General features: G+C 36.2%; 1 protein-coding gene across 2 annotated transcripts; it reads left to right on the top strand.

Moving 5' to 3' along the window:
- The first annotated feature begins 47 nt into the window (after positions 1-47).
- Positions 48-11,986, top strand: LOC110873440 (ubiquitin carboxyl-terminal hydrolase 5). Of its 2 annotated transcripts, XM_022122366.2 has the most exons (13): positions 67-415; positions 2,405-2,561; positions 3,289-3,498; positions 3,618-3,762; positions 3,893-3,952; positions 4,791-4,886; positions 6,140-6,532; positions 7,168-7,479; positions 7,990-8,247; positions 8,377-8,525; positions 8,622-9,104; positions 10,346-10,619; positions 11,616-11,986. In XM_022122366.2, exons 2-13 carry the CDS (start codon positions 2,407-2,409, stop codon positions 11,793-11,795), a joined length of 2,715 nt encoding a protein of 904 aa, XP_021978058.1. In that variant the 5' UTR covers positions 67-415; positions 2,405-2,406; the 3' UTR covers positions 11,796-11,986. The 2 variants fall into 2 exon arrangements, with proteins under 2 accessions (XP_021978059.1, XP_021978058.1); XM_022122367.2 differs by lacking the exon at positions 2,405-2,561 and having other exon boundaries at positions 48-415.
- The last annotated feature ends 2,756 nt before the right edge of the window (positions 11,987-14,742 follow it).

Genomic DNA, 14,742 nt, shown 5'->3' with positions numbered 1-14,742 from the left:
CCGCTATAATAAATATTTATATAACCGTTACTATACAACTTATAATAATCTTCACACTTCTTAACAATCATACCCTAAAAACAACAAAAACTTAAAAAAAAAAAAAAAATTGGGCGTTCGTAGCGATTCTTCTTCTTCACACAACCGATCAACAACAAACACTCTTCAAATCAGTTAGAAATCAAATCACACATGGAGCTTTCAGTTTCACCGACTTCAAACAATAACTCTTAATTTCTAACACACACTGAAACAGTGAAGAAGAAGAAGAAGCTATGACGGAGGTTATAATGGCTGACGTCACTCCGCCGGTGCGGTCTCCGGAGGAAGAACGGCTGGTTATGCGAGACATTGCCATGGCCGCCGGTGAAGCTCAGGCGAAAGAAGGAGATACATTCTGTTTGATCACTCAAAGGTAATATTGATAATACTATTATTACTGTTTTAAACTTAGGTTTATGAAATTTTATGATATTGTTTGAATATTAGTGGATTTTGATGATGATTAGGTTTTAGTTGGAGAAAAGGAACGGTTTGTAGTCACTGTAGGTTGTAGTGTTGGTTCTTGTGTATAGAATTGTGAGATTGTTTTTGTTTTGAATTTAGAGGTTTCGGAAGATTAGGGTTAACAAGTAGTAACTGTGGTTGATCTGGCATAAGTTGAGGATTTTATGTGGTTTAGTTTGATCATGTTATTCTAGTTCTTGTTCTAAACTTAGTTTTATGGAAGTGTTTGAATATTAGTGGATTTTGATGGTGAATAGGTTTTAGTTGGAGAAAAGGAATAATTTGTAGCCCCTGCTGGTTGCGGTTTTGGTTCTTGTGTATGAAATTTTGAGATGATTGAATTTGGCTTTGGAGATTGTTTTTGTTTTGAAACTAGAGGTTTTGGGAGATTAGGGTTAAGAACTGATAACTGTGATTGATGTGGCATAAGTTGAGGATTTTATGTGGTTTTGTTTGACCATGTTATTCTCATAGTTATTAAAGGCGTGAGGCGCACTCAGGGCCATTTGTTGGGCCCGGGGCTTTATTTGCGCCTAGGCACGCCTGGGCGCTTCTAAACTTAGTTTTATGAAAGTGTTTGAATATCGGTGGATTTTGATGGTTAATAAGTTTTAGTTTGAGAAAAGGAACACTATGTAATCATAAATCACTATAGGTTGTAGTTTTAGTTCTTATGGAACAGAAGGAGTAGTGTGTGTGTGGATGTTTTGAGGTTATGATTGAATTTGTAGGCCGTTTTTGTTTTGAGTTTAGAGGTTTTGGAAGATTAGGGTTAAGAACTAATAACTATGGTTGATGAGGAAAACGTTGAGGAAAAGTAGCGATTTTTATAAAAAAAAATATTATATTTTTTTTTTGTGTGTGTTTTTTAGATTATTTAGGTATTTTTGGTTGTGTTCACATTGGTTCTCGCGGTTCTCGCAATAAAGGGTGGTTTCTAACGGATCCTTCTATATATATATAGCAATTCAACACTAAAAATTCAGTATACTCTCCTACCATTAACAAATTAACCTTTTTGCAACTTGCAAAACACTAACAATTGTAGCAAGCAGGAACTAATTAAGACTTAAAACACTAACATTTAACACTAACAATTAACAATTAAGCTTAAAACAATAATAGCAGCAATAAGAAGAAAGACGGATGGTAGAACCAAGAAGAAAGGTGGGAATATCAGTGATATATCGGTCAATATCGCCGATAATATCGGTACCGATATTCTTACCAATATTTGACAGCACCGATATTTTACATGGGGACCGATAACCAATATATCGGTGATATATCACCGATATATCACCGAATTAACTGCATAGGATCAAAGTGGCGTTCCACTACCTTATATTCGTTGTAGTTATCGATCATGAGTTTGTTATGAGCGTTAGTAGTAGGCTTCTAATAACTTCCCACCTTGGTTTTGGTTGTTGGGAAGTTTTTGGGCTAGTTTTAAGCTATGTTTAGTACACTCTTTCCTTCATTTAGTATTTTAGTCAATATCAAGGTAACACTGCACCCTGTATCTGATGAATTAATGATAAGTTGATTACGAGGCATGGGTAGTACGCTACCAATCAATTCTGCCCATGGTTATCTTGATTTGGGCTTGGGCCGTTTCACAAGGTATATGAACTTAGGTATATGGGCTTGGGCCCATATGCACCGTGCATTGGGCTTGTCCACTGGAAGGGAAGAGTATCTTAGATATTATTATGGCCAAACACATTTACTAATGTGGCTTAAAAGCAAATGTGGGCTTTTTTAGAGAGTAATTATTTAGTGTTTACAGAGGATATGATTATACAAATTTGTGCCACCACTTTAGCGTTTTTACAAAGCTATACATCCTTTTGAGAGGCATCCTCAACATTGGCTAAAAATCTTGTGTGATATTTAGGCATGTCAGGGAGTGAAGGTGTGAGCGAGAATTCAACCGAAAATGGTAGTGTTACAGGGCCGTCACCAGATCAAGAAAGACAAGTGATTCTGAGCATTACTCAAGACGATGAACCGCACGTCAAAGAAGGCGATACTTATTATTTAATCTCTTTTAGGTAATCGAAGTTCAAAATACATATATATCTATAGTGAATTCTATGTTTTTTGTTACATGGTAGACCTTTTGAGATGGGAATTGAATTTGTTGATCCTTCTTTGGTAGTTTTAAAAAATTAGGGTTTTAGTATAATCAAGTGGATCCTGTATTTTTGACTATACAACATACACATACTTCTTTTAGATGCTTGTGAGTTTCTTTATCTGTTTGAACTTTGCATGTAGTGGTTCTAAAAAATTAGGGTTTTGGTATTCGTTAAAATGTGAGATGTCTTTGTTCCGTAATCCATGTACGATTGGGGTTTCATTAGATGAGCTCCAAAATTTTTAGTTGTTGTTGGGAGATGTAGGCATCAGAAACAACAGTGCACAGAATTAGCGCATTTGATGAACAATAGCGCAAGATGGATAGCTTTTAAGACATGGATTTTACATCTTTTATTACATTTCAACCATCAAATATGTACGTGGTTGTGAATTTCTATGGTATAAAATCTAATGTTATGTAGATTTATAAGATTTGATATATCCATATTCAATTTTAACTTCTAAGATAGCAATTTAGTGGAATCGGTGACCGCAAATATTTGATAGACATTGTTAAATTGTAATTATTATTTGGATTTTGATTATATAGTGACTAGCAGTGGTTATACGTCTTTTGATTGGCATATTTTTTTATTAGAAGTTGCAAGTCATTATCGTATTTTTACTGTTTTCCGACAGATGGTGGCGAACATGGTCTGCATTTGTTAATCAGAGCCCTACACCTAGTAGCAGCTCAGGTATTTTGCAGAGGCCACCAAGCATCGACAATTCTGATTTAATCTGCGAATCGTCACCTGAAGATTCAACTATTGATATTCACGATACATTAGTTGAGGGCACTGATTACATATTGGTCACCGAAAGAATTTGGAATCAGTTTTATGCATGGTTAGTTACGTAGTTTGAACTTTCTTAAATGAATTGTCCTCAACACATGTTATTTTAGCTTTTTGCCATTAGTGTTATTCAAATTTAAAAGTAATGGTTGCGTGATTCTTGGAGTGCAGGTATGGTGGGGGCCCCACATTGGCTAGGAAAGTTATAATGCGTGGCTCATCACAGACAGAATTAACTGTAGAAGTTCATCCTCTACGCCTTCAATTGCACTTGATGCCAAGGGTTGACCATTCTTACCTAAGAATGAGCAGAAGGGTACATCAGTGTTTTATATATGATAACGAACTTCTGCAATTTTTAATAATAAACAATTCGTCTTGTCTCCTTTTGTAAAAAGATGTAGCAATTCTGGTTTTCACGAGAGACGTTAAATGCTTCTGTGCAGGAAACAGTTGGGGACCTACACAGGAAGGCTTGTGAGATCTTTGGACTTAATTCAGATCAAGTAATGATGTCTTAAGTGAATCTTTCTCCTAGGGTTGGTTATATGGGCGGGTTGGGTAATGGGTCGAATGGGTAAATTTTTTACAGGTCAGGTTGACGACTTGACTCGAACCTTCTTTTGTCCAAAATTTTAAAAATAATATGTAATAAATAATTTATATAGTAAAATGCTCTGAGGTTTGGCCAGTTTTGTGACTTTCGTCCAAAGGGTTGTTTTTCTGCATCTGGATCCAAAAGGTTTGAAATCTTGCCATTTTCATCCGGCTCGTTAACTCCATCTATTTTTCTCCGTTAAGTCAGGGGTATTTCTGTCTTTTTTGTTAGATTAAAGGGCAATTCGGTCTTTTTCACTTTATGGAAAAAGACCAAATACCCTTGAAAAAGACTGAATTGCCCTTTAAGTTAACAATAAAGACGGAAATACCCCTGACTTAACAGGAAAAATGGATGGAGTTAACAAGCCGGATGAAAATGGCAAGATTTCAAACCTTTTGGATCCAGATGCGGAAAAACAAACCTTTAGACGAAAGTTGCAAAACTGGCCAAACCTCAGGGACAAAAATGGCATTTTACTCTAATTTATATTATTACAACAATAATCATTTTATTTAGTTTTTGATAATATGATTTAGCGAGTTTATTCATGTAGAGTACACTTCGTGTGACTTTTGTCCCATTTGACCTACTTTCTTTTCAGCTATATTTTTTCCATAAAACATAACCCGAATCAACCTGTTCATAAGTAAATGGGTCGGAGTTATCTCTACTTTCACCTTTTGATTATCTTTCTCGACAACTAACACCCTTATTTATCATGTTTTTTTTCTTTACTCTGTTAGGTAAACATTTGGGATTACCATGGCCGTCGAAAACATGCTTTGTTGAATGACCTAGATAAAACACTCGATAATGTCAATATAGAAATGGATCAGGATGTGAGTTACTTTATCCTGTCTCACTTGAATTCACTTCACAATAATATGCGATCCTTAGATTGTAAGGTGGTAAAATTTGTTGGAATTATTTTAAAAATTGTAGATGATATTGAGTAGCCTTGATATATATAGGGGTGTTCATCGAATCGAATATTGAATTATTCGAATAATTTTTATTTTCTCTTGAGTTCTAATTCAATTCGATTAAAACCTACCCAAATTCGATTGGAATTCGTATTCGAATAAAAAACCCAATTCGTATTCGATTAAACATTCGAATTCGAATAAATTCGATTTGATTCAGATTCTTTTAAAACATGTAAAAGACTATCAAAATGAAACATAAATTTTAAAGCAGCCATAAAGCACGATATCACATTAAAAAGTTCCAAATAAAGTACCATAAGTCTAAAATTCAAAACTAGAAGTCGGGCATAACCACTCCACATTACAAGTTAATATTTTTAGGGTTAGAAATCTATTGGTAGATTTGTTACTTTTTTTTAGTTATGGGCCATGTAGTGGGTTTGGTAATGGGTGATTTTAATATTTGGAATCAATTTTGAAAATAATTTATAGTATAGCCCAATAAAAGTTATATATGTATTATATATAAAAATAATAAATAAAAATGTATAATTGTTATTCGAATTTCAAATCGAATTTGAAATTATAAATTCGTATTCGATTTACTTGACTCGAATTGAATCGAATTCAAATTCGAATTCTCATAATCGAAACGAATTCTTGATAATCGAATCGAATTTTTAATCGAATTGCGAATTTTCGAATTCGAAACGAATTCTGAACACCCCTAATACACACACACACACATCTAGGACAGAGATCAAGAGAAAATCACCCCGGGTTGTGAGAAAAACCTAGAGAACTCCAACTTCCGTGCAAGTTTTGCCACCATTTTTTGGATAAACGTAGATGATCATGTTATAAACACACCTGTAAAGAAAAAAATCGAGTGGTGTTTTAAGCTTTTTTACACCACTGTAAAAAGCTGCTGACATCAGCATTTACAGCCACTGTAAGGGTTTTTCCGGTGGTGTAAATCAACAAAAACTTTTTTTTTTTTTTTTTTGAAAAAAATGATTTTTTAAGGATTTTTGGTAAATTTGTTTTTGAAAAAGCCTTCGTTTTGGCTGAGTTCTCTAAGTTCTCACAACTCATAGGAGTATTCATTTTACCCTAACCCATATATATCTTACACACCTAATTTTTCATGAACATGGTGAATACAGATTCTAGTGGAAGTCGTTGATAACAGTGGCGGCTACACAACTGCTGTTAAAGCTAATGGTTGTTTGGGCAACGGTCATTTCACAGTTCCAGAACCTTCTAGAACAAACCATTCGGTTGCAGGAGGTTCCTCTACAAGCAATGGTTTCTCTAGAAGCTATAATTCAGAGATTTCACAATTGCAGAGCACGCCTCTTGCAACTGAAAAGGGACCCACTTCTTTCGGTGTTACTACTAGAGGTTCTTGCATTGGTCAAATCGGGTTGTTGAATTTTGGGAATACGTGTTTTATGAACAGTGCAATTCAATGCCTTGTTCACACACCCGAGTTCGCTAGATTTTTCATCGGAGATTTTCATCAAGAAATTAACTGGCAAAATCCTCTAGGCATGGAGGTAACTAACTCTCTACCATAACCCTTAAACTAGGGCTGCAAACGAACCGAACGTTTAGCGAACAGTTCGTGAACCGTTCGGTGGGAAGTTCTTTTGTTTAATAAGTGAAAGAACATGAACATAGGCAGCGTTCGTTCATTTATGTTCGTGAACGCTCGTTAATGTGTTCGTTTTGTGTTTGATAATTCATTAGTATTTTTCGTTTTTATATTTTACTTAGATACTTCAAAATTCCAACAAATAAAGTATTTAATAAGTATTAGTGTATTATATATTATGTTCATGAACGCTTGTTTGTGTTTTAATAAGTATCAGTGTATTATATATTATGTTCGTGACGCTTGTTTGTGTTCCTTTGTTTCCATTTTTGTTCATTGACATTAGTTTGTGTTCATGAACGTTCGTTTGCATTCATTGCCTAAAATTAACAAACGAACACGAACATGTTCATTTCCTTAACAAACAAACTTAAACATAAAATCTCGTCCGGTAAGTGCTCATGAACAATTCGCGAACACATATATTTCCTAAACTAACGAACATATTGTTCATGTTCATTCCGTTCATTTGCAGCCCCACCAAAAACATAATTACAAATGTATTATTACAAAATATTTTTTGTTAACGACATGTAGGGGGAGCTGGCTATGGCATTCGGTGAATTGCTTAGGAGGTTGTGGGCCCCAGGACGGACCGCATTTGCTCCACGGGCATTCAAAACAAAGCTAGCCCGTTTTGCACCACAATTTGGTGGACACAATCAACATGATTCTCAGGAACTTCTTGCTTTTTTGCTTGATGGACTTCATGAAGATCTGAATCGTGTGAAAGAGAAACCATATATTAAGTCTAGAGATGCGGATGACCGTCCAGATGAACAAGTTGCTGATGAATATTGGGCTAACCACATCTCTCGGAATGATTCAATAATTGTCGATGTCTGCCAAGTGAGTATGAGTTTTAATATATTTTTCAAGAGTATCGGTGTCAATGTTAAATTCTTGGAATTATATGGTTAAATCATGATTTTAGATATAGTGTTTTGTATAGGTGGCAAGATCGGTGGGTTGGGTAATGGGTCGAAACAGGCTGGGTCATGTTGGCCCAAAACACTTTTGTCCAAATTTTTTTAAGGGTAAATTGCATTTTACGTTTTTTAAGTTTGAACAAAGTTGCAGAATTTTTATATTCTGTTTTAGTTATCAAGTGAAAGTGACCATTATGCCCTCATGTAAGTGGCATGTGTTAAGAGTTAACAGAAATAATTGAGTTAGGGCTAAAGGACACCGCATGATGAGAAAGTGTAACATAAAGGACATCCAGTGTAATTTTGTTAGTTAAAGGACAACGCCTGCAATTTTATTCAAACTTGAAGGATGCAAAATGCAATTTAATATATTTTCTTTTATCTGTATAAAGGTTAATAAATCAGTTTCTTTCTCTTTTCAATTTGACAGGGGCAGTACAAATCAACTTTAGTTTGTCCTGTATGTGATAAAATCTCGGTTACATTTGACCCGTTCATGTATCTCTCCTTGCCACTTCAGTCAGCCACACCTCGTACAATGACGGTGACAGTTTTTAGCTGTGACGGCAGTGTGATTCCCGCTACGTGCACAGTAACTGTACCAAAATTTGGCCGTTCCCGGGACTTGATACAAGCACTTAGCAATGCGTGCTCACTAAAAAAATATGAGAAAATTTTGCTGGCTGAGGTATATAATATTCTAAATTATTTTTTTGTTATCGGTTGTGAGAACATGTGCATGATAGAGGTTGGCAAAATGGGCGTATTGGGTGGCAGTTTTTCTGATTATGTTAAGTATTTGTGTTATTTTATTCAGATTGAGAATCATGCTATTCGTCGGTTCTTTGAAGACCCACACATGTCATTATCTTCCATTAAGGATGATGTATGCCTTAGTGCCTACATAATCCCTAAATCAATGATGAACAGCAGATACCTTCTGTTTGTCAACCGCCGTCAAGACCCGTAAGTTTATGTTTATTTTGGTTTTTAAGTTTTCGACCAAATAGGCATATTATTATAGTATTGAATGTTCTCAATATTTCTTTTGGTCTATTGTAGGGAAGGAATGTGGAAGCCTTACGGAACACCGCTTGTTTTTCCCATCTCTAATGATGCAACGATTACAAGAGGTGATATCCAGTTAATAGCTCACACAATGCTCTCTCCCATACTAAAACCCGAGAACATTGCTCCCATTACACCATCGGGCCCTACCAAAAAAGAATACTCACCTTGTAATGAAAACGGTGACTCGTTAGTCAAACTTCCGTTAAAGTTGGTCAATGGAACCGATGACCTGATTGATATCTCAATTGGAGAAGAGAAAACCATTAACTTGTCATCATCTTCAACGTCGGTGGTGCTTTATATTGATTGGTCTCCAGAACTTGTGAAGAAATTTGAGATACGTTATTTGGAAAACTTGCCGGAAGTTTCTAGAAACGGGCATGTGGCAAAGAAAGCACGTGTTGAACCTTTGTCTCTCTACACATGCATAGAAGCTTTCTTGCGTGAGGAACCCTTAGTACCTGAAGACATGTGGTTAGCTTTTCTCTTTCAAATCCTTTGATTGCTGTCTTCTGATACGGGCTGATTTTATCTCCAACTGGTCAATTGAATAAAGTATCAAAACTTATCTAAAAGAGTAAAGTACACGGATGGTCCCTGTGGTTTGTACTTTGTAACGCATTTAGTCCCCAACTTTTGCCAAAAGTACACGGATGGTACCTGTGGTTTGCACTTTGTAACGCATTTAGTCCCCAACGTTTAGCGACTAAATGCGTTACAAAGTGCATACCATAGGGACCATCCATGTACTTTGAAAAAGCTAGGGACTAAATCCAAATTTTTGGTTAACCACAGGGACTATCCATGTACCTTACTCAAAATGAAACTAAGCAAAAGTCGCCCAAAGTGTTTTTAAAAGCTTCTAAATTGCTCAAATGGTAAATTTAGATAACTATTTTAACAATGTAGTTTTTTATTTATGGATTAGGATCAAATACAAAGGATCCTATTTGTAAGAAGTGTAAGAAGGATTTATAGAGTGACAAGTGTCCAATAACCTAAAAAAACCCACTACACAAAAAAACCCACTACAAAAAAAAAAAAAAAAAACCTTAAACATCCACCACCACCAAAAACCTAAACCCCCCCCCCCCCCACCCACCCTAATTTTTTTTTTTTTTTTTTTTTTTTTTTTTTTTTTTTTTGCCGAGGGGGTGGGGGTTTAGGTTTTTGGGTGGGGATGGGTGTTTAATTTTTTTTAGATTTTTTTTAGGTTTTTGGGGGGTGGGGGGGGTTAGGTTTTTGGGGGGGTGTGTTTAGGTTTTTTTGGTGAGGTATAGTTTTTTTTTTGTTTTTTTTGCCGGGGGGGGGGGGGGGGGTGGTGGGGGTGGGGGGGTTTAGGTTTTTTGGTGGGGGGGGGGTTAGGTTTTTGGGTGGTGGTGGGGTGGGGTGGGGGTGGGTGTTTAGGTTTTTGGTGGTGATGTAGTGGGTTTAGTTTTAGGTCATTGGACACTTGTCACTTTATAAATCCTTCTTACACTTCTTACAATTAGAAGCCTTTGTAGAATAACTTGACCCTTTTATTTATAACAATTATAAAAATTGGACAATAGAATGTTGACTTGTCCAGTTGACCGGCCTGACACTAGAAAAAGCTTCCCCTTGTATCTGTTATCCAACCCGTATGACTGACCCGCATTCTTTGAAATGTTGCTATTATCTTTTGTTTTCAGTTTTTATTTATTTTATTAATGTTGTCTCTTTATTCTTTATAGGTTTTGCCCTCAATGTAAAGAGCAAAGGCAAGCGAGTAAAAAGTTGGATCTTTGGAGGCTTCCTGAGGTGCTTGTGATCCATTTGAAAAGATTCGCATATAGCAGAACCATGAAAAGTAAACTAGAAACATTGGTCAACTTTCCTATTCATGACTTTGACCTGACCAAATATGTTGCAAACAAAAACAATAATCGTCCTCAAATATATGAACTTTATGCCTTGGCTAATCACTATGGCAACTTGGGAAGTGGCCACTATACTGCACATATCAAGGTTTGCTCGTTACTTTCGTTAAATTAACTATGTTACGGTTTTCGTTGTTGACACATTTACTTATAAATGGGTCAACTTAGGTTTTTATTACTTTTAACTGATCATGCAGGTAAAGGAAATGGGTCGAAAGTTGGTCCAAGTATATTTAACACATCTTAAATCATTTTATACAAAATTATATATTACTACTTAGATACTATAGTTTTCATAACAACTGAATATATCTTGAATTTTAGAGTAAAGTACCCGGACAGTCCCTATGGTTTACAAAAATTTTGGTTTTGGTCCCCAACTTATCAAAACTACACAGATGGTCCCTGTGGCTTGCACTTTGTAACACATTTAGTTCTCAGCTTTTTCCAAGAGTACATGGATGGTCCCTAGTGGTTTGCACTTTAGCGCATTAAGTCCCTAACTTGGACATGCTAAAACCATTAGATTTGTTGGTCGGGGACTAAATGCGTTACAAAGTGCAAGCCACAGGGACCATCCGTGTACTTCTAGAAAGCTAGGGACAGGGCTGGCTCAACCCTTATAGAGGCCTAAAGCGAATTCAAGAATTGGGGCCTTTTTGTAAAAGAATAGTAACCTAAAGTCAGTTGGCTAACGGAAAGTGTGGCCAAAAGAATTGATTTATCATTTAGGAATGCATGCGATATAAGCATTTGGATTACTGCATATATAATTAAGGAATTGATTTATTATTGGAGGCCCTTTGGAAAGTGTGGCCAAAAGCCACCGCCTCATTTGGATTACCTTTCAGCCGGACCTGGCTAGGACCAAATCCAAAATTTTGGTGAACCACAGGGATCATCTGTTTACTTTACTCTAAATTTTAACGATCTTCTGAGATGGGATTAAGAGTTTCTTAGTTTAGGTTATTGTATTTTACAATTGAATATTCATGTTTAAAAGTTTCTCATATTTCTAAAACCACTTAACTAGCATGTGTTAGATACTAGTCTTTTAATAATTATTATTATTTTTTGCATGCAGCTTATTAATGAGAACAAATGGTACAACTTTGATGATAACCATGTTTCAGCGATTAGTGAAGATGATGTGAAGTCAAATGCTGCTTATGTGTTATTCTACAGGAGGGCGAAAACTGACGGTGCTTCAGCAAGCAGTGGAGCTCATTCTTCGTCAGCTCAAAACTTTTCCTTTTCCAAGTGACATCGTAAGCGTATTTCACAACAGTTTCTAGTTCGAGATGAGACCTGATTGTGTTCTCGAGAATTTACCCAAAAATTAATATGGCTTTACAGGTTTGATAGGGAGTCTAAAATATTTTAATTAAGTGGATGTTGTTATAACTGATTATGCTTGGCTGCTTGCTAGGATTTTTTGTGACTTCCTGCAGGTTTTATCGTCTTTTTTTTTATAGTTGTGTGGGTGAGAAATAGTTTTTGCTATGAGTGAGATTATACTTTTCTTTGAACGACAAATTTGGATCACTGACGGACCACTAGGGTATCGAACCCAACTGATTATGCTTGGCTGCTTGCTAGGATTTTTTGTGACTTCCTTCAGGTTGCATCGTCTTTTTTTTTATAGTTGTGTGGGTGAGAAATAGTTTTTGCTATGAGTGAGATTATACTTTTTTTTTTGAACGACAAATTTGGATCCCTGGCGGACCACTAGGGTATCGAACCCAACTGATTATGCTTGGCTGCTTGCTAGGATTTTTTGTGACTTCCTTCAGGTTTCATCGTCTTTTTTTTTTATAGTTGTGTGGGTGAGAAATAGTTTTTGCTATGAGTGAGATTATAACTTTTTTTTGAACAACAAATTTGGATCACTGGCGGACCACTAGGGTATCGAACCCAACTGATTATGCTTGGCTGCTTGCTAGGATTTTTTGCGACTTCCTGCAGGTTTCATCGTCTTTTTCTTATAGTTGTGTGGGTGAGAAATAGTTTTTGCTATGAGTGAGATTATACTTTTTTTTGAACGACAAATTTGGATCACTGACGGACCATTAAGGTATCGAACCCAGGACCTAATGGTCCCTAAGCCTTATGTCACCCTTAAGATGCCACTAGATTATAATGTTATGAAGTGAGTGAGATTATACTAGGTATACATTTGTTTGTTTGTTTGTGTGGGTGAGAAAAATTGGTAGCATTGATTTAGAGGTGGCAAAGTGGGGAATTTCTTAATACGGATCAAACCAAGCTATGTTTATTTGTTTGTTTCTTATTCTTTTTTCAATCTTATTTATAATTAGTGTATGAAATATTTATATAGTTCAAATAATAATCTTTTTAAAAAGGTATATTAATAATAAACTTTGGATGATTTTTGGCTTATGTTACGTTATTTTTAACCCATTTGAATGTTACACTTTTTAACTCACTTGATTCATTATAGATCAAAATAGGTCAAAATTGTCACCTCTAGTCAAAGTGATTTGTTGATAAAATAAATTACACCTTTTGTCCTTTTTGTTTGCACCGGATTGCAACAGATAACTTTTAACTTCAATAATTACAATCACAGTACTTTATTTGGAAAACTCGTTACATCTTTTATCCATTAGCACTAACAAAGTTAAAATTTTAAGTTAAATCAGAACATGTGAACATGTGCCTTGCACATCTGAGTAAATTGGTAATTTCACTTTATATATATAAAACCCTATCTTTTCTCTTAGCCATCTCTTTCTTCTCTCTTTCTCTTATCTTTCTCTTAAACCAACCTCCACAACCACCACCACCATATCCCAGCCGTCGCCACCACTACCGTATCCAGCAAACACCACTTCTCCCTCTTTATAACAAATCCCCCACTCCCCTCCCCCCTCTCTCTCTCACCCTCAACGAACACCACCAATAGCAGCCCCTCGGAGCATCGTAAGAGATCATAAGCCCTAACGTCAAAACAGTTACAACCAGGGTACTGCCGAGATCGACGAGAGGCGCAGTGGATGGAACCAGTGCGATGACTAGGGTTAGGGTTTGGTTCGGTACTACAGCCGCTGTTGAAGGTGATGGCGAAGGTGGGGGCGCTCATGGTTGGAGAGTTGTACGGACGGTAGGAGCGAGATTGGAAAATGAGATCTGAGTGAGTGCAGTGAGTTGAGTCGGAAAGTGGAAAGTGAAAAAAAGGGGTAGGTTTGATCTAAGAGGGTCCAATGACGTGTTTGCGAGATTCATCATCGTTGGTGGTGGTGGTGATGGGTGTTGGTGTAAAAGCAGTGATTTGTAGAGAGAGGGAGCTGAGGGAGGGGGACTGAGTATCTAGAGAGAGAGATGAGATTATGATTATTGTATATATTTTATAAATTTTTAATTTTGTTTTTGTTTTTTTTATAAAGTATTTTAGTTAGATTGGTAAAAAGACCAAAGCGCCCTTATATAAATAGACTTAGCTGAATTTTTTAATCTTGTTAGTGCTAAAGGACGAAAGATGTAATAAGTTTTCCAAATAAAAGATTGTGACTGTAATTCGTTGCAATCTGGTACAAACATAAAGGACGAAAAGTGTAATTTACCCTAAAATCTATTGAGAATGATATATGATTCTTGCACAATTTTGGGTACGAAATGTTACGTATTTCATTTCCATTAAATTTTATAGGTTTCTTGCCTTATGACCACCGTCTCATGTGATGTCGGTATCTGCTTTCTAGATTTTGTTAATCCATGAGGTGGTTTGCTTTCAATAAAGAAACATGCCATAAAAATATTGATAATAATGCATTACTCTTTTCTTGTTTTGCTCTCCACTCACATTCACCTCTCTTTCTCCACTCAAAAGATATTTGAAGTTGGTTGTCGTGTCTCATAGTATACTCTTATGCAGTGTTGTTCACGAGCTGAGTCGAATCGAGCTGATCTTTACTCGTGCTTAGCTCGTTTACAAACCGAACCGAGCGGAGCGGCTCATTTAAAACCGAGCCTCAAATCAAACGAGCATTTTTCGAGGAATAAAAATTCCGAGCGAGCGTCGAGCGAAGTTCGAGCGATTTGGGTCGCCCGATTTAAATTTGCTGAGAGAGGTAGTGATAATGCTGGGTCTCGAGTTTTTATGTCTTTAAAAACATGCACATTTAATGGCACAATATTTTTCTTATTAATAACAATGTTGTAGCTGACGAGGCGATGATCATATGGCACGA

The sequence above is a fragment of the Helianthus annuus genome, chromosome 8 (assembly GCF_002127325.2).
Source record: "Helianthus annuus cultivar XRQ/B chromosome 8, HanXRQr2.0-SUNRISE, whole genome shotgun sequence".
Lineage (NCBI taxonomy): Eukaryota > Viridiplantae > Streptophyta > Magnoliopsida > Asterales > Asteraceae > Helianthus > Helianthus annuus.
This window is presented reverse-complemented; position numbering and strand designations above follow the sequence as displayed.

What these genes read in the sequence shown, in the direction of transcription:
- LOC110873440 (XM_022122366.2), top strand. Translation starts at nt 2,407, where the DNA reads ATGTCAGGGAGTGAAGGTGTGAGCGAGAATTCAACCGAAAATGGTAGT. An exon ending in TTGGACTTAATTCAGATCAA is followed by an intron (nt 3,953 to 4,790) that starts GTAATGATGTCT and finishes TTACTCTGTTAG; the next exon opens with GTAAACATTTGGGATTACCA. An exon ending in ACTATACTGCACATATCAAG is followed by an intron (nt 10,620 to 11,615) that starts GTTTGCTCGTTA and finishes TTTTGCATGCAG; the next exon opens with CTTATTAATGAGAACAAATG.